Source organism: Melospiza melodia, unplaced genomic scaffold, assembly GCF_035770615.1.
Source record: "Melospiza melodia melodia isolate bMelMel2 unplaced genomic scaffold, bMelMel2.pri scaffold_32, whole genome shotgun sequence".
Lineage (NCBI taxonomy): Eukaryota > Metazoa > Chordata > Aves > Passeriformes > Passerellidae > Melospiza > Melospiza melodia.
The window spans coordinates 8,300,385-8,320,102 of NW_026948638.1; the positions used below are offsets into that span (position 1 = coordinate 8,300,385).

Below are 19,718 nucleotides of genomic sequence, written 5' to 3' on the forward strand. Positions count from 1 at the left end.
GGACCAAAGGCAGAGCTTTCGGGACCCACCTGCCCCCTGCCACTAGGGCGCAAGAGAGGCGGCAGAGATGGCAGCCTCCATGGGACAATCCCCGAAAAAACATCCCCCAAACCGCTGAGAATGCTGATCTTGAAAGCAGGCAGACGCACTGCCCCTGCCCCCAGCTGTCGCACACCCCCGACTTCACGGAAGGAGAGACTGGCCACCGGGGCCGCTGCTACAGAGCCAACTGGTCCAGGATGGTCCGAGCTCAAACAAACAGCCATTTCCAGGGCAGTCTCCGACACCGACATGGTGGACAGAGTCTCCGACAGCGGCAGAACTTCTGGGGTGGCTGGTGCGAGTGGCAGGGGGGCCAGAACCAGGGAGGGAATCACGCTGCATGTAAGAGTGGCCACGGGCTGCTCCGAGGGTCCCGCGGGTTCGGCACCGTCTCCAACACCATCCTGAACAGGGACTGTCTCGGCTTGAGGCGGCAGGAAGGCGGGTGGAAGCGGTGGGGGGGCTGGAGCCAGGGATGACCCCTCCTCTGCTGAGCGGGAAGCTGCAGACACATTTTCGTCACCTAGCAACAATGGCGCAGGCGCAGGAAGTGCTGTTTCTGAATTCTCAGATGCAAGCGGGGAAGCCGGTGAAGCCGCGGGCAGGGCCGCCTGGAGAGGTGGCCGCGTTGGCGGGGCGGGTCTTGGAGGCGGCTGTGGGGCTGGCAGGGGTGGTGGCAGCACAGGTCTTGGAGGTGGCCGCGGGGGTCCGGCAAGCGGGGGGGCTTCGGGGACCAGTACCACCCCCATCTCTGAGTGGGGCTGGGTCCGAGAGGCCAACTGGGAAGAAGCCTGCCGGGCTTCCAGGGGCGGCACCAACGGTGCTGGCTTGAGTGGCACCGCCTCCTCCCATCCCCCCTGTGAGGGAGAAGGGGGGGGGGGAAAGAAACGGCTGCATTTGTGCATGCCCCGGAGAAAGAGTAAAAAAACTTCTTCGCGCGGCGCAGTTTCATCCCCCCATGCCGCGAAGCAGGGAGGGGCTGGGAAGCAGAATCTCATCCCCTACCGGGTCTTCTCCCGCTGGGGATAGTGGAAATGGAGCCAATCCATAGCAGTTAGAAATCCATGGATAAACAGCTGCTCTCCGTTTCAAAACTGGGAAGAGCTTTCTAAATGCTGGGTAGACAAGAGGGAAGTTGCACCCCCTGACCCCAAACGAATCGGAAAATGGAGTCCATATATTCCCATACGAAAACATCCAAGGCGTATAGGACATCAGTAAAGAACCCAAAAAGCTTTGCCCATCGAAAGAACTCATAAAGATCTGGTTTTGACCAGAAAAATCCGTCCCCTCCACACTCCATCTTTGCCAGAGGACAATAAGCTTCTCCTCTGAAGGAGAGAACTGAACCTCTTCCTCCAAGGCATGTGTCCCCCATACGAACAGCCACAAACTTCTCAGGGCGGAATCGTCAGGAAGGGAAAAGCCAATAGTACCTTTTGAAAGAGTCCAGCATGCTCTGGCCCGCTCCACGGTTCTGCTGCTCTTTCCGAACATCTCCCAGAGGGTTTTCAGGTTCTCTTTGTGGTCAGCCTTGGCTGTGAACTCTGTCCAAATCAGGATCTTCAGTTCTTCAGCTCCTGGCTTAAATCCACTTCTGTGGTCACTTCAAAGCCACCATCAAATGCTACACAGACAGGATTTTACCCAGTGCAGAAAATTTGCTCCTCTGGGCCTATCAAATTAATTTTTGCTCTGACACAAGGGGTCACCAAATATTACAGGGCCCTGTAATATTTGGGTCTTCAGGGTGAGAGAACTGGATGAGAATCTTGGTTCATGATCAGAAAGCTAGATTTATTGATATATGATATATAATGCATTATAACTATACTAAAAGGAATAAAGAGAGAAGTTGCAGAGGCTGCTAAGCTAAGAATAGCATAGAAAAGAATGAATAAGAAAGTTCTGTGTCCAGCAGAAAGCAAGGACAAACTCTCCCGTGAGTGGTCAGCAAATCCAAACACTCACAGAAGACCAATCACCACTGCACCTGTTGCATTCCACACCAGCCAATAACCATTGTTTGCATTCTTCTTCTGGAGCCTCAGCTTCCCAGAAGATGAACAAATCCCAAAGAAAGGATTTCTATGAAAAAATGTCTGCGACAATGTGAAATTCATTTATTACTTACAAAGAGCAGGAAAAGGGGAAATAAAATAAGCCCCTCAGCTCCTTCCTTCCAGCTCTGCCTCCCACCCCAGCAGTGCAGGGAGACAGGGAATGGGGGTTATGGCCAGTTCATCACCCATGGCTTCTGCCCCTGCTCAGGCAGAGGAGTGGTTCCCCTGCTGCACTGTGGGTCCCTCCCAAGGGAGACAGTTCTGCAGGAGCTTCTCCCATGTGAGTCCATTTCAGGGGCAGCAGCCCTCTGCAAACTGCTGCAGCGTGAGTCCGTGCCATGGACAACAGTCCTTCCCAAACTGCTGCAGCATGGGTCACTCTTCCAGGGGATGCATTCCTCCAAGGACAGGCTGCTACAGCTTGGGAGCAGGGCCCCTCTGTCTGTGGCTCTCCTACAGGGTGCCTGGGTCTCCAGTGCCTGGAGAACCTCCTGCCCCTCCTGTACTGACCTGGATGTCTGCACGGTTGTTCTTCTCCCATGTTCTCCCTCTGACTGGAGCTAAAACTGTGCCACAATCTCTGTTTTGATTTCTTTTTCAATCTGTTATCTCAGAGGCATTGCCACCATTTGTAACTGGCCCAGCCTTTGCCAGCAGCAGGTCCATCTTTGCAGCCAGCAGGAATTGGCTGTGCCAGACATGGTGGAAGCTTCCAGCAGCTTCTCACAGGAGCCATCCCTATCCCCCCCTGTGAAATACAAAGCTGTGTTTCGTGTCAGGTACATACAGGCAATGTGTGCATTTGTGATTGTAATATGTGTGGAAACCGACCATGGGACACTTATAAAGACGAATTCTAATATTACTGAGGATAGTAAAGCATGGAAGAAGGCCTTTGAGCCTATTCTTTGTTCGTAATTAACCTTGATAAGTGTTTAGTTGATTTAGGAGCATTTGAATTAAAGCGTTAAGGATGTTGCTTTTTGACAGGAACTTTCTGCTTGTAGCTAAGCCTGACAGAGTTTTGCACCAATAACCTTTTGAAGTAGAATTTTGGAATATTGCTTGTAGTAAGGATCTTTCAAACTATAGCTTTAGAATATATATAAAGGAAACCTGCTTATCTCACACCTTAACAAAACAGTGAAAAGCAGCTTGAGAAAGGAAGATGAACATCAACTCAACGATTTATATTTTCAATCTAGGGAAGTTGGACATCACTGTTATGAGATTTATAGTCCTGCAATTAAAAGATGGACCCACATCTGGAGAGCTGGACCTCACCATCTGCAAGACTTTTTCCTTCTTTTAGAAACTGAACCACCTCCATCTGGTGATACTCCTTTGTGGGATACATCCTGAGAAAAACTAAATCACAATAGATATAGAATTGTGATGTAAAAATTTGGAACAGAAAGTGCTGATGAGTAAAAATTGGGACTAGAAACTGCTGAGAAAGCTTATGAGTACACGTATAAATACCTGTAAGCCTCAACTATTGGTGTGCAGTTGGAGGGAAAACTTCCCCCACTGTACCCAGTGCTGTATTGCTCATGCTTTACCATATTAATTAATAAATTGATTGCTGCTTGAATATTGGCCTAGTCAAGCTTCTTATTTATAACACAGTGCTCAGTGGATGCTCGAGGGGCCTCTGTGACTCATGCCGTGGGAATGCTTCAGAGCGGCTGGAGGGGGTGTCCCTGTCCCTGTCATCATAGACCATTCCCCAGGGGGTGTCCCTGTCACCCCAGGCCATTCCCCAGGGGATGTCCCTGTCCCTGTCACCCCAGGCCATTCCCCAGGGAGTGTCCATCATTCTCACCCCAGGGAATGCCTGGGGGGTCTCCCTCTCTCTCACCCCTGTGCCAGGGGGTGCTCGGGGCAGTCTCTGTCCCTCTCAGCTCAGGGGATGCTCGGGGGTCTCGGTCCCCTTGCCCTGGGGGATGCTCAGGGGGTCTCCATCCCTCTGGCCTCAGGGAATGCCTGTGCAGGGCTGGGGACCAGGGGGTCTGTTTCCCTCTCACCTCTGAGGGTGCTCGGGGCTGGGGGTCTCTCAAACCTTCTCACACCTGGGGAGGCCGGGGGGGTCTCTGTCCCTCTCAGCCCTGCTGGACCCCACCCAAACATCATTGGGGTCAGAGGGACAGAGACAACTCCAAAGCTCCAGAGGGGCTGAACCTGGGATTTGGCTTGGGGCTGAGGATTTAAGAAGAGGCTGGAATTGGGGCTGGGGTTGGAGCTGGGGCTGAGATTTGGATTAGAGCTGGGATTGGGTTAAGGGTAGACATGGGATTGGCTTTAGGGCTGGAGTTGGGATTGGGTCTGGGGCTAGATGAATCTGGCACTGAGATGAGATAAAATACAGAACCGTGAGTGTGCCTAAACATGGAGTGAGATTGAGACCAGGATCAAGGTCAGGTTTGGGACTGAGCTCACCCAGAGCAGGACAGGGGGGATGTCACTGCAAGATGTCCCTGGCATTGTCCCAGCCCTCCTCAGGCACCTCCAAACATGGGGGCAGCTGGGTGCCCCAAGATCCAGGTGCTCGCACACTGCCCCTCCATACCAGACAAGCATTCCCTGAGGGCAGCCCTGACTGTGACCCCTGGAGCTCTGGAATCAGCCCTCACATCCCTGTGGGAGCGGCTACACACAGGATGGGAGAGTCCCCCCCACCCTATATCCTGAGGAACAGTGAAGCCCAGCTGCCGTTTTCTTCTGGTGCCTCCTCCTCTCCTCAGCTGAGGATGTCAAACTCCCCAGGAGCAGCAAAATCCCCATTCCCTGTTTCATTGTGGCCGCAGCCTGGAACATCCACTCAGAATGAAGGACTTTCCTATGGGAAAGAACTATCTGTCTTGTCTAGGCTCACATGGCTGAAATTAGGATTCCACCTCTAAATATCCCTATATCCAAGGGTTGCTCCCACATAAAATCTGCTAATACAGTCAAGTCTAGCTAGACATGGCCTCTGGAGACTGCCCCTGCACCACTGGGACTCACTTGTTTCCTTCCTAGGGAGACCACTGTGACACTGTGGAGCATTGCGGAACCAATAGGCCATGGTGACACTGTAGACCCCTGTGGAACCTATTACACTGTAGGAACTTGTGGAACCAAGAGGAACATTGTGACCCTGCAGGGTACCATGGATCCCAGGGGCCACTGTGACACTGGGGGGCCTCATGGAACCAAAGACATCACTGTGGCTCTGTTGGGCCACATAGTCCCAAGGGGCCAGTGTGAAGCCGCAGGGCTTTGTGGAGCCAAGAGGCCATTGTTGCATTTCAGGGCCTTGTGAAGCCAAAGGGCCATTGTGATCCTGCAGGGCACCGTGGAGCCATGGAGAGCATTGTGACATTGCAAGGCCCCATGGAATCACAGAGAGTATTGTGACACTGTGGGACCCCATGGAACCAAAGGGCCATTGTGACCCTGCAGGGTCTCATGGAAGGAAGAGGCCATTATGACACTGTGGGAAGTTGTGGAAACAAGGGGATCATTGCAGCACTACTGGGCTCCAATGGAACCAAGAGGCCATGGTGACACAGAGGGGGTTCATGGAACCAATAGACCATTAGGACACTGTGGGGCCTTGTGGAACCATGGAGACCATTAAGATCCTTAAGGACTTGTGTAACTAAGGGGCCATTATGACACCTGAGGACATCATGGAAGTAAGAGAACCATTGTGGCACTGCAGGGCCCTGTGGAAGTAAGGGAACATGAAACAGGTGTGGCTGCCTTGGCCTCCCAGGGGTCACCTGACAGGTCTGGCTGACCTTGGAATGTGGAAGCCACTCCCATCTGCCCCTGAAACCTTGGGGCTCTGGGCTTTCCTTTGTATGGAAAACAAATGTCCATCTTTTCCAGGTATCCATGGCCGAAATGAGGATTCCAACTCCAAATTTCTGTGTATCCAAGGATTGCTGACAGACAAAAGCTGCCAGGACAGACAGGTCTGGCTGGTCTTTGACTCCTGAGTGTTAGCACTCAACTATTTTCCAAACACTGGAAAGGGCTCTCTGTTTTTCTTTTTGTGGAAGAAAAACATCCCTCTTCTTGAGGAAGAAATGTGTGAAATTAGGACTCCACATTCATATTTCAAATATCTAAGGGTTGCTCCAAGCAAACCTGCCAGGACAGACATATCAGCCTTGCCTTGGCCTCTGGTGGCAGCCGTTAATTAGCTCCTGACACATGGGGGCTCCGTGGTTTCCTTCCTCTGGAGACCAATGTGACATTGGTAGCCTTGTGAAATGGAGGGGCCATTGTGACACTGCAGAGCACCATGGATCCAAGGGACCATTGTGACACTTTGGAGCCTCGTGCATACAAGGACATAATCGTGGCTCTATTTGGCCGCATGGTGCCAAGGGGCCAGAGCAAAGCAGCGGTGTGGGAGTTAGCCCAGCTGTAACTCAGAGTCAGCCAGATTTTATCCCAAAAGAATTGGACATGAGTTTCAAACCCTGGGAATCATTTGTTTAACTTAGGGTGCACCTGATAGTTCCCCCATAAGCCTTTAGTGTTACTATGCTAATATGTCCAAGTTCTACTCCCCTATTGGTTACTTGTTTCCCCTATAGGGTCATTGTTCTAGAGTATTCTACCCCTAAGTGTCTATGTTGTTGCTTCCCCTTTGTCTTGGGTCTTTGGATCCTGCCCCTCATACTTGACTTCTTCATGTTTATTGTTTATTGTTTCTCACCCTGTTAACAAAGTTCCTTTTTAACAACTCCAATGATCCTGCTTCTTTTCATTTTTGCCTCCCTTGCCCTGAAGTCAGGGAACCAGAGAGGTTTCTCATAGCCACCTTCATTGTGATATCTAGCACCCGAACAGGGACCATGGCATTCAGGGATCCCTGTGTCAGTCACGTCAGCTGGGGTTAGCTGGTGGATAGGCCAGTGCTCCCCGGGATTTTGGATTGTGCCAGGCCCCGCGGATTCATCGTTGCTTAAAGGGACCTTGCCCAGGATTGGCAGGAACAACGACGGTTTCACATGCATAGGATTGCAGGTGGGTTTGGGGTAATGCAAGACATTTATTGCCCATTTTGCCACTGCATTTTTACAATAGGCACCCAAGTCCCATAATTGAGTTGGGGTGTTCCGGTGCCTCCTCCCCATAAGGCAGAGAAAAAGAAAAATGGGCCGCCAGATGTCTAAAGTAGAAAGCAGCATATATGGATGCTTTCATTCTCACTGATCATGACCAAATAGTTTCAAATAATGAATTAAAATCAATCAATGATCAGGTGGATCATTAAAAATTTTCCAGATGCCTCTGCTGACGAAATCCATACCACTGAATTTTGGGACTCAGTGGGAGTTAAATTTTGTAACCTTTCGATCAATAGGGACCCCATTGCACCCAGAGCCACTCTGAATCTGCATATTCCCCATCTTCCACACCATCCTTGAGACCCTTCACCAGCAAGCAGTGTGTTGAAAACTCAACCCATTGGTCACTCCTAACTCAGGACCTCCCCTCAAACCTGACTTTCTCAGACCTTCCATGATGGTCCAAGATGGCAATGGAGCATCACGCGCTGGAGACTCAAGATGGAAGGAGGCCAAATGTGGCTCAGGAGCCCCACCATCCTACCTCCATCATGGCTCCTCCACTTCCTGCAACCACAACCTTCTCTTCTGCCCTGAATGAACCTCCAGACTCCACCCCCATGACTGTGGGTAAGGCCCAATTGTCAATCATTCCACCTTCACCCTGGACCATGCCTACAGAACTCCATCCCAGAAGCCCACCATCCCAAATCAAGGCCCTTCCTCCCCAACACCTGACAAAATGGCAGTGCCCTTTGCCTCACCCTCCGGCAACAATATAACCCCATGATCAAAGATACTAAGCCCAACTTTCACACTATTTCTAAACCAAATGTTCCTGTTCAAGGTTACCCTTCCTCCTCAGAAGTCTGTTTGGATTCCCCAGAGCCACCTCACACCTCAACCCCAGAAGATCCCTAGGAAAAGATCTGGAAAGAAGCAGTTAAGGAAGGACTCTGGTGTGACATCATAGACCACCTGTGTGACATTGGAGAATGGTCTGTGACATCCCAGAGCAGGCTGTGACATCCCAGAGGGGCTGTGTGACATCCCAGCAGCACTCTGTCAGGTCACTGGGTTGGTCACTCTGTCCCAGCTCCCCCTCTCAGTGTTTCCCAACAAGTCCAATGCTGTCCATGCCCAGCAGGGTCCCTGTCTCCCGGGATCCCCCCAGCCCACCTGGAGTCACAGCCTCCACCAAAGGATGTTCCACAGGATCCACCCCAGAGCCTGACATGGGGACAAGGGGCCAGGGCTGTGTGACCAGGACACCAAGGACGTGGATTATCCAGGTCACTGAGACCTAGTTTGAGTTCCCCAGGGCAGAAAAGATGTCTGGCAGCTGGAGCAGGGTCTGGGAATGGCCTTTAAGGTGTGGCTGGAGCCCTTGGGCTGTGAGCAGAGACTGAGGGAGCTGGGCTTGTCCAGCCTGGAGCAGGGAAGGCTGAGGGGATCCTCATCCCAGCCTGGCAGTGCCAGCGAGGAGGGGATGGAGAACACAGAGTCAGGCTCTTTACCAGGGGGCTGGGGGGGGACAAAAGCTGATGGGTGGAAGGGGAAAGAGGGGAGATCAGCCAGGGCATGAGGAGATGAAATGAGTCAGGCTGCTTTCAGCATTTCCTCACCACCAAGAGCAGCCTGACCTCCCTTCTCCATTCACCACTGATAGATTTGCAAATCAGGAATTGTTTGAGCTGTTATGTCCTCAGTCCAGGACAAGAATCCTGATACAAGAACTTAATTGTGTTTATATCTATCACAGAACCACATTAGTCAAAAATTAATTTTTGTATGGAAATCAATTGTGAACAGTGGAGTCATCAGACATGCTGGGACATTGCACATAGCTCAGGGAAGAGTTTGTAATTGTGTGATTGTTATTTTAATGGTGTAATTTTTATTAAGTTATATCCTGTTCAACTATGGTCTGTTGGCTAGGTCCAGTGTGGGCTTCAGGGAGCTCAGATTTGCACAAGGCTGCTCTGAGTGCCAGCCTTGGATGGGGAAAATGGTGGGGTGGGGGTAGGGACAGAGTCTGATTGATTGTCAACCATAAAAAGTCTTGATATTCATACCCAGTCAAACTGCATGAGGAGGTACTTGGATTCAATGTCAATTGGAGATTGCACATTTCAATGAATTATTAGTAAAAAAAAAATTACAGGACCTAAAAAAAATATTTTCTTGCTGTTTTTTTAAATTCAAGGTATTCACATTGAATTGGCTTCTGAAATATGACTAATTAACCACACATTTTATTTGAACACTTAAATCAAATTATTCCCAGAGGCTTGGCTTGTTTAGCTGTTCTGAATGGTAATGAGTCCTGGGACACTGAATTCCTGCACTGAAGAGCTGAAGGCTGAACAAGCCTGTGGAGCAGGAAAATTCAGCAGCAGCCTCCAAGGTGCTGAGGATGTCAGCAGCCCCCACTGAGGCCATCCCTGCCCGGAGACCGTGGGGGAATGGGCAGACAAGGAGAGCGTCCCTGGGGCTGGGGCAGCACAACTCAGAGGCACCAGTGGCTCCAGCTGGGAAATGGAGTGTGGAATGTGGCTGGGAAAGCCCTGCCTGGGCTGTGCCAAGCAGGACACACAAGCCCTGACCCCCATCCCTGAAACAAATCTCTCACTGAGACATTTTAAAGGAATTACAATTGTTTGTGTACTGTGAGTTGGACTCCCTAGAGAAATACCAACAGGAGATTCTCAGGAGCTCAAAACAACCAAACAGCTTTTACTGGTAACTTTACAAAATCAGAGAAACTTTGGCAAAAGGTTCTTTATGACTTTGTAGTGGTTTTGGTTTGTTAATTCAAGATTTTTCTAATATTGAGATTTCTTAATTAATGCATTTGTGAATGTGGTGGGTTTTATTGTTGGTTAATTATTTATGTATGTATTTTGTTTTAAGATAGGATTACAAGAAAGGTAAAGTAGGCCTAAAATTTTAATTAGGTATAAAGGAGTTTTATTAAAAGTAAATTAAAAAAGAAAAAAGTAGAAAGAATTAAAATAAACTCTTTATTACACTTTTTTTTGTCTTTAATACTTTTTACTGACAATGTGGAGAAACAAGACTTAAAATTTCTAGTTAGTTTACTATTTCTAGAACAGTCTTTTTTTAAGATTACCTTGAGACAGAAGTTTTAGTGTTAAGCTTACGGAGATTTTTTTACAAGAGGAAAAATTAGGGCTTTTGTGGTTCTTTATTTGGTCATGGATAGCAGTTGCTGGCGGAAGTTAGTTATTGTGAAGGTTTTTTTATTGCTACAAGCTTTTTTACAGTTTGCTGATGGGCAATGTTGACTTATGGGGTATTGTTTAAAAGATGAGTTGTTTAAAGGTAAAAGTTTTTATTATTTACTTTTAAAATTATTTTTATCTCTGGGAATAGAGATTTTCTCTTGAGGATACTGGACTTTTTTTCCTGTTAAAACTTTTGATGAAATTCCAGTTATTTTAACATTTGTTTATTTTAGTATGGAGGTTTTTGTTTAATATTATTTTAAAAATATTTTAAATAGTTTTTTGTGTTTTAAAGAAAAAGAGTTTTTTTCTTTACAGTTTATAAGAGGATTATAGTTTTTAGATTTAGGTAATTTTTCTTCTTTTTTTTATTTGGGATTTATTTTTTTCTTTACTGACTTTGATGGTTTCATATTGTTTTTTATATGCTTATATTTTGCCTTTTTTCTATACTCAAGGGAGGATTGATGTTTTGAAAGGACTGACGCCTGACCTGCCAGTAAGTTGTGGTGGAAGTTGTGGTTTGGCTGTGTTAGGATTGGTTTTATGGGTTGTTTTTGACTTTTTTTTTGTGTTCAAGTTTTTAGTTGTAGGGTTATTTTTTCTGGGTTGTGGGTTGTAGGAGTTTTTTGTTTGAGATGTGTTGGAGGAAAGGGACTTGATGGTAAGATTTTAATAGCTGTGCCTAGCTTTGTTTTGGTTGGGGTTTTGTAGCCTCTTGTTTTCCTGTTTGGTAGTTTTTGGGTTTGGTTTGGTTAGAATGTGGCTGGTAGGGAGAGGGGCAGCCTGGGGAGGGGGGAAGGGGCTCAGCCCACGGCAGGGTTGCTTGGTTTGGTTTGGTTTGGTTTGGTTTGGTTTGGTTTGGTTGAGATGGGGGCCAGGGCTTGCTGCTTCTTTGTTGACTGGAAAAGAAAGAGGAGGTTCCTGGGTTTCTTTGTCTTTAACATTTGTGTTTAACAGAGGCGTGTTAAGTATCTTAGTGGTTTAACAGATAGTCAGTTACACAAAAAGTTTTGTATTACTTTTTAAAATTTTTCTCATGTCAAACTACGACAGATAATCAGTCAACAAAAAACACTTCTGAAAGCATTGACTTGGGCCATTCAACTTCACAAACTCTAAGCCTGTTCAATTTTAAGTTACTCAACATTTCCAGGAGAACAGAAACAGAGAAAGAAGACACAGAAAGAGAGAAAGGCAAAAAAGATCCAGAGAAGCGCATACACAGGTACCAGCTCCTGGATTCCAGCGCTGGTAAGATGGAAATTCCAATTTGGTCAGCCTTCAATTTCCCTTGTTCTTCCTGGGCCCTTCCCCCAGGTGGGACTTGGGGTCATTTGGTCCCTCAGGAGCTGGGCTGGGGCTGCAGAGGTGGCTGTGGAGCATTGCCTGTGCTGTGCCAGGGACTGGCAGACACTGCTGGGCTGGGATAGAGGCTCTGGGGGGATTGGGGTTCCAGGGCAGGGCAGGGCTGGGATTCCAGGGAAGGGCAAGGCTGGACCTGCCCCTTCCTCCCCACACATGAAATGTTTCAAGCCAACAATCTCCTCCAGTCTATCAGAATAGGGAATGTTGGAGGTGAAATCCCAATTCTGGCCATGAGTGCCTAGAGGTGCAGGACAGTTCTTTTCCATAGGAAGGAAAGCACAGAGCCTAATGTTTGTAAGGCAGGTGAGAGACTGACAAGGCCAAGGCCAGCCAGACTTGTCAGGAATGGCAGATTTTGTCTGGGAGCAGTCTTTGGATTATGGGAATTTTGGAGGTGGAAGGCCAATCTTGGCCATAGGCACCTGGAGAAGCAGGACAGTTCTTTTCCATGGGAAGGAAAGCATGGAGCCTTCCCCAGTGGTTTGAGGAGAGATGGGAAGTGACCCTTGTGAAACCACTGCAAGACAGACTTCTCCTGGCAATATTCCCATTGGAACAATCACTGGATATAAGGAAATTCGGAGGTGAAATCACAATTCTGGTCATGGGTGCTTGGAGGAGGAGAGATCATTTCCATAGGAAGGAAAACATGGAGCCCCGGTGTTTCAGCAGCAGAAGAGAAGAGACCCTCAACATGCTAAGGTCAGCTGAACCAGTCAGATGGTCCCTGGGAAGCCAAAACAGCCAGAGCTGTTCTGTGTTCCCTTGTTTTTATGGGGTCATAAAAACAGTGCCATAATGGTGACTTGTTTCCAAGGGGTCCAGCAGTGTCACAATGGCCCCTAGGTTTCATAAGGCCCTGCAGTATCACAATGGTCTCCATGATTCCATGAGTCCCCTCAGTGTCACAATGGCTCCTTGGTTCCATGAGGGTGTGAAGTGTCTTAATGGTCTCCCCATGGTTTCATGAGGCCCTGCAATGTCATAATGGACCTTTGGCTCCATGGAGTCTCGCAGTGTCACAATGGCCCCTTGGTCCCATGACACCCCAAAGTGTCAGAATGGTCTCCATGGTGCCATGAGGCCCCTTGGTGTCACAATGGACCCTTGGTTTGATGGGGCCCCTCAGTGTTACAATGATCCCTACATTCCATGGAGCCACACAGCATCAGTACAGACTCCTTGGTTCCATGAGACCAGCAATGTCACAGTGTTCTCCATGATTCCATGAGGCACTACAGTGTCACAATGGTCCCTTGGTGTTACAGGACCCCACAGTGTCACAATGGTCCCTTGGTGTCACAGGGCCTCACAGTGTCACAATGGTCCCTTGGTCTCACAAGGCCCCACAGTGTCACAATGGTCCCTTGGTTCCATGGGCCCTGTGCTGCTGCATTCCCCCCTCCCCTTCTCAGGCTGCCCCGCCAGCTGAGAAATGCTCCTTGGGCCTCGGCCTTGGCCAACAGCCCCTGGGCTCAGCTCCTCTGCAGCTCATCACAAACACTGTCTGCTCCAGGCACTGCTGCTGCCCAACCAGCTCCTGCTTTCTGTAGGAGCAGCCCTGTGAAGGGTTTGTGTTCCCTCAGTGGCACAACATCCCTGTTCTCACACTGCCAAAGAAAGCTTTTGATGCCAAGTGCGGCCAGGATGAGCCATTGCTGGGACTGGAGCCCCTCTCTTGGGGCCCTGCAAACAGAGCTCCAAAAGGAGCCCTTGGAGCTCTCCTGGGCCAGCGACTCCCTCTGAGTGGGGCCTCTCCCAGCCGAGAACTCTCCCATTTGCTGCACTCGGGGATCCCCAACAACCACAGAGCCTGGGCTGATCCCCCCACTCCTTCAGGCTCAACCCTTTGCCGTTTGCTGGGGAGATGCCGAAGCATCCACAGGGAACATTTCCTGCCCTCAGGGAAATTTCTCACAGGTGCCTTGCACTGACTGTTTGTGTCTGTGTGCACACAGGAGTGCCTGTGCTGGGGAAATGTGGCAGAAATGCTGCTGTCTGAGGGGCTGGAGTGCCATGGATAGCTGAGTCAGTCAGGTCTGTAGGGAAGGTTAAATCACAAGGTCTAAATGAAGTTAATTGCTGATAAGAGTTGTTCTTTTGCAAAGTTGTTACCTTTAATATAAGTTATAAGCTAAGTTCAATATTGTTAAGTGTTATTCCTCTGTTAACTTGCAAACTCATAGGTTTAAGTTAGGTTAAATGCTGTTATGCTCTGCTCTTTTGCTAAATTGTGAAGTTGAAAGTATCAGTTAAGGTATAAGTTAAGTCCTGTTAAGTCTGAGCTCAGTGAAGCTTTTAGGCCATATTCCTTTTATCCCTGCCCTCACTGTCCTTGTGTCACACACACACACACACACACACATACAGGGACAGTTCTCAGGTAATTTCTGGTTTGATTGCCTGGATTCTGTTTGGTTTTGTTGTGTCTTTTTTTCCCTGGTGTGCCTGAAGTGTCCAGTCACCAGCAGAGTGACTCTTGCCAAGGAAATTTGTGCTGCTGTCCCTTAATATTAAATCAGGTTTTTGCTGCTCCCTTGCTGGGGATTTTTTCAGTGCTCTCAAGGCCTCGTTGGTTGCAGGGTGAAGGACCCCTGGCCCAGGCTCTGGCCCTGGGGGACATGGGGACGCTGCCGGGGGGGTCCCTGTCCCCCTGTCCCACCCCCAGGGCCCTGGCCCCCCATCCCCGTGTCAGTCTCTGGGGTCGATCTCGTGGAACATCCTCTGGGGGAGGCTGCGGGGCTGGGGGTGGGGGGACCCAGGGGGGCAGGGGACCCTGCTGTGCACGAGCAGGGTTGGACTGCTCTGGGGGGAGCTGTGAGGGGGGCCGGGGCAGAGTGACCTCCCTAGTGACCTCACACAGCCCCTGTGATGTCACACAGCCCCTGTGATGTCACACAGATCCCTGTGATGTCACAGTGCCCCCGTGATGTCACACTGCCCCTATGATGTGACACAGCCATCTCTGTGATGTCACACAGCCCCTGTGATGTCACAGAGCCAACTCTGTGTCACCTTGTGATGTCATACAGCAGTACTGTGAGGTCACAAAAGACTGATGTCACAAAGTCACCCTGTGATGTCACAATCTGTTCTGTGATGTCACAGCCTGCTCTATGATCTTACACAGCCACCAGGTGATGTCACAACCCACTCACTGATGCCACAGAGCCACCCTCTATGATGGCAGACTCTACTCTATGACCTCAGACCCTACTCTGGGATGTCACAGCCTTCTCAGTGATGTCACAATACCGTCAAGAACTCAGTTCTATTAAATCATTGAAGTTTCTTGCAATTTAAAGAGATCCCTGTCAGGGACACAACTGAGAAAGTGTCCCCAGGTTTCAGTTAGAGCAGAACACTGGAGGCAGTGATCACAGTTGGGGACAAGCAAGGCAAAGGTGTCTCTGGTGCTGAGCACCACTGGATGTGTTTCAGGAATGAAAAGGGCCAAGGCCTGAGCCCCCAGCCCCTGGCCCGGCAGATCCTGTCCCTCCCTCCTTGATCAGCGCTCTCCCCGGGATGGGCACTGGCATGTGGGGATGTACAATGCCAAGGGCAGGAGCATGGGGCAACCCCTGCCAGGCTGCTGAGCAGGGACAAGGAGGCAATGAGGCCCCAGCCCTGCAAGGGTCACTTGTCCCCTCGCGCTGCCCAAGTTGGCTCTGTCAGGGCTGTCCTGCAGCTGCTGCCCATCCCTGTGCCCTGTGCAGCCCAGGCTGTCCCACGGTGTCCCTGCCCTGCGCCTCTGTCCCTGCAGGCTGTCGGCATCCCCCGGCTGCCCCACCTGGCTGGGCCCTTCCTTTGCTGACAGCTCTGCCTCCTGCCTGCCTCTGCCTGCCCACACAAAGCCTTGGCCTTGATACCAAAAGGGGTAATTCAACTTTTTATGGTGCCTATGAACTTTGAGCAGAGAAACAAGGCATTCAGGGGCTGCTTTCCCAGCAGGAATAGCTGGAAGAATAGATGAAGACATCTGGCTCAAGAATGCAGTGATAGAAAAAGCAAGGGCTGAATCTGGGAACTTGGGGTGGGTTTTATGGAAATGGGTAAATTTTAATACACACATAGTGACTGTATATAGGCGATACACTGGTAGAGTCACTTGTCCACGTAAGGAGTCATCACCTGCTGCACCTCAGGCCTGAATAAATGATGCTCTCTTTAACATCAGATTAGTATTAAGGAGTCTTATTCTGATATTTTGGCTATTTGGTGACAGCAGAGGCTCACAGAACCAAGGATCCAGCTGTGATACTTGGAACCCCATGGAATAAAGGGTCCGTTGTGATGCAGTGGAACCCCATGCAACCAAGAGTCCATTGTATCAGAGCAGGGTCGCATGGAACCCAGGAGATCATTGCTGACAGTTTGGAAGCTCATGGAACCATGGGGTCATTGTGAGAGTTTGGGGCTGCATTGAACCAATGGTCCATTGTGACACTGCAGAACCTTCTGGAATCAAGGTGGTCATGTTATTCTATAGAACCTCATGGAACAAAGGATCAATGGTGACACTGTGGAACTCAGACCATTGCTGACAGTGTGAAAGCTCATGCAACCAAGGGTCCATTGTGACACAGCAGGGCCTCATGGAACAAAGGATCGACTGTGGCTCTGTAGGGTTTCACAGAACGAAGAAGAACATTTTGACCCTATGGGGCCTCATGGAGCCACCTGGCACTATGACGCAGCAGGGCCGCATGGAGCCAAGGGGCCATTTAGACACTGAGGAACCTCACAGAACCAAAATCTATTGTGATGCCGTGGAACCTCATGGAACCAAAGGTCCATTGTTACACTGTGGGGCCCTGTGGAACCATTGGGACCATGGTGACACTGTGGTGCTCCATGGAATCAATGGGACCATGGTGACACTGTGGTACTCCATGGAACCAAGGGGCCATTCTGATTCTGCTTTTCCTCATGGAACCAAGGGGCCACTAAAGCACTGCAGGGCCTTGTCAAACTAAGGCAGCCTTGTGACACTGCAGGCCCCCTTGGAACTAATGGTCCATTGGGATATTGCAGGGCCTCATGGAAACACGGAGACCATTATGAGCCTTTGGAACCCATTGTAACCAAGGGGCCATTGTAGCACGGAAGGGCCTCCTGGAATCAAGGGACTACAGTGACACTCTGGGGCTCCATGAACAAAGGGGCCATACTGACACGGTGGAACCAAGGAGGCCATTGCTGAGCTATGGGGCATCATGGAGTTGAGGGTCCACTGTGACACAGCACAGCCTCATGAAACCATGGAGGCCATTTTTACACTTTGAGGCCTTGTGAAACCAAAGGGCCATTGTGGCACTTTGCATCCCCATGGAACCATGGAATCAAGGTGTCCATTGGGATACTATGAGGCCCTGTTTGGCCAAAGGGCAAGTGTGGCACAGTGTGGCTCCATGGAACCAAGGAGACAATTGTGACACTAAAGGGCCCCATGGTACAAAGGATTCATGGAAGAATGTGGGACTCAAGGAACCAAGGTTCACTGTGACATTGCAGGGCCTCATGGAATACTGGAGAGCATTGTGACCCTTCAAGGCCTCATTGAACCAAGGAGACCATTTTGAGACTGCAAAAAACTCTATTGAAAACAATGCACCGAGAATTAATTTGTCGTGGTTACTTTTCCTGTTTATAGGTTGATATCAGCAATGTCCAATTGATATTGACCCCAAGCAACTTCTAATGCAGTCAGAACAGATATGAAAGTCAAGACCTTTAATGGCTGACAATCAATAACACTTTGTCCCCACCCTCTCCCCACAATTTCACTCATCCAACCTGTGGCACTCCTATGGATCAGGAAGGATGTGTCCAGCAGGAGCAGGGCATTGATTCTTCCCCTGTGCTTAGCACTGGTTGGGAAGCACCTAAAGTGCTGTGTCCAGTTCTAGGAGCCCTGGAGTGGGCAATAGGAAGAAATTTGTACCAGGAAAGAGTAAAGAAAGCAAAGGTGAAGCCAAGGTAATGCTCAGGGCAGTTTCGGGGGGTTGCCAGGCAGCCCTGGCTCTGAGCAACAGCGTCTGCAGTGGCACAGGAAACTCCCAGCTGATGGGAACAAACTTTCTGGCTGACTGCAGAGGCCAGGACAAACCTGGGTGGTTTCCCTGGTGTCCCCCAGCCCTTGCTGGCCCCAGGGGCTGATGGCATTTGTGCTCCCTCAGGATGAAGTCCCCACACCAACAGCATGGGGGTGCTTCCCCTGCTCTGTGCAATGCAGACAGGGGCTGCTGAGCCAATGCTGCTGTGTCTGTGCCTGCAAGGATGGGGCACCTGTGTGAGCTGGGGGAGAGACCAGGGCTGCAGAGAGGGGATGTTGTTGGCAGCTCCATGAGGACGCTCTGGGACGCTGCCCTGGGCTGTGCAGTGCACTGGGGATGGATCAGCCCCTGCTCTGCTGCTCCTTTCCATCTGCCCCAGGCCCCAGCCATGCTGTTTCTCCCCAGCCTGCCCACAGCCAGCCTGTGGCTTCTCACGGGGCTTTTCTGTGTTGAGCATTGGCATGGCCGTGTTCTTGAGAGAGTCTGGGCAAGGAGTCTGGAGCCCCCAGGCTCTGGCCTGAGGCGTCAGCGCTGCCCCAGCAGTGCCCATGGGCTGTCCCTGCTGCAGCCCCGGCACTGCCACCTCCAGGGCTCTGCCCAGCCCCAAGAGCACGCAGGCCCTGCAGCAACCCCAGGGCCACCAGGGCAGCGGGGCAGGGCCAAGGCAGCAGCACTGACAACACCAAATGCTGCTGCTGCTGGGCACAGCTGCTGTGCCAGCCCTGATCTGCCCCCAGCTCTGCACACAGACATTGCTGCTGCAGCTCCAGAGAAGGCAACAAAAGGGCATCTCTGCAGAAAACTTTGCTGGGACATCCTTTACTTCCTTTAAATACACCAAGAGTGCAGTCCCCCATTGACACAGTCTGTGGCCACAGGGAAGGTGGAGAGAAACACAATGAATAATGGTACAAACAATGACATTTATTTGTGGAAAATATTAAAAACTAAAGCAAGGAAAAAAATACTCCACAAGCAAACCAACAGAAAGTATCAAATATGACTTTGTTAGAAGTGATTTGCTGAAATTGGCAAGCAGTTTAGTGTTTCTGAAATCATCCAGTCATCAGTCTCCACACTGCAGCCTTGAGCTCCTGGTTCCTCAGGCTGTAGATGAGGGGGTTAAGGGCTGGAGGCACCACTGAGTACAGAACTGACAGGGCCACATCCAGGGATCTGGAGGAGATGGAGGGGAGCTTCAGGTAGGCAAATGCTGCAGTGCTGATGAACAGGGAGACCATAGCCAGGTGAGGCAGGCAGGTGGAAAAGGCTTTGTGCCGTCCCTGCTCAGAGGGGATCCTCAGCACAGCCCTGAAGATCTGCACATAGGAGAAAATAATGAACACAAAACAACCAAATGATAAACTGCTAGTAACCACAAGAAGTCTAAGTTCCCTGAGATAGGATTTGGAACAGGAGAGTTTGAGGATCTGTGGGATTTCACAGAAGAACTGGCCCAGGGCATTGCCCTGGCACAGGGGCAGGGAAAATGTATTGGCTGTGTGCATGAGAGCATTGAGAAAGCCACTGGCCCAGGCAGCTGCTGCCATGTGGGCACAAGCTCTGCTGCCCAGGAGGGTCCCGTAGTGCAGGGGTTTGCAGATGGACACGTAGCGGTCGTAACACATGACGGTCAGGAGGGAAAACTCTGTTGCAAGAAAGAAGATTAGTAAAAATAGCTGTGCAGCACATCCTGTGTAGGAGATGTTCCTGGTGTCCCAGAGGGAATTGTGCATGGCTTTGGGGACAGTGGTGCAGATGGAGCCCAGGTCAGTGAGGGCCAGGTTGAGCAGGAAGAAGAACATGGGCGTGTGCAGCTGGTGGCTGCAGGCTACGGCGCTGATGATGAGGCCGTTGCCCAGGAGGGCAGCC

General features: G+C 50.2%; 1 protein-coding gene across 1 annotated transcript; it reads right to left on the minus strand.

Annotated features, from left to right (window-relative positions):
* Positions 1 to 1,043: 1,043 nt before the first annotated feature.
* On the minus strand, positions 1,044 to 19,438 carry LOC134434129 (olfactory receptor 14J1-like; the record flags this gene model as incomplete). The annotated part of the gene is made up of 2 exons (XM_063182821.1): positions 1,044 to 1,061; positions 18,977 to 19,438. Coding segments are annotated over 2 exons (480 nt in total), but the record flags the coding sequence as incomplete, so codon positions are not given.
* Between the last annotated feature and the right edge of the window lie 280 nt (positions 19,439 to 19,718).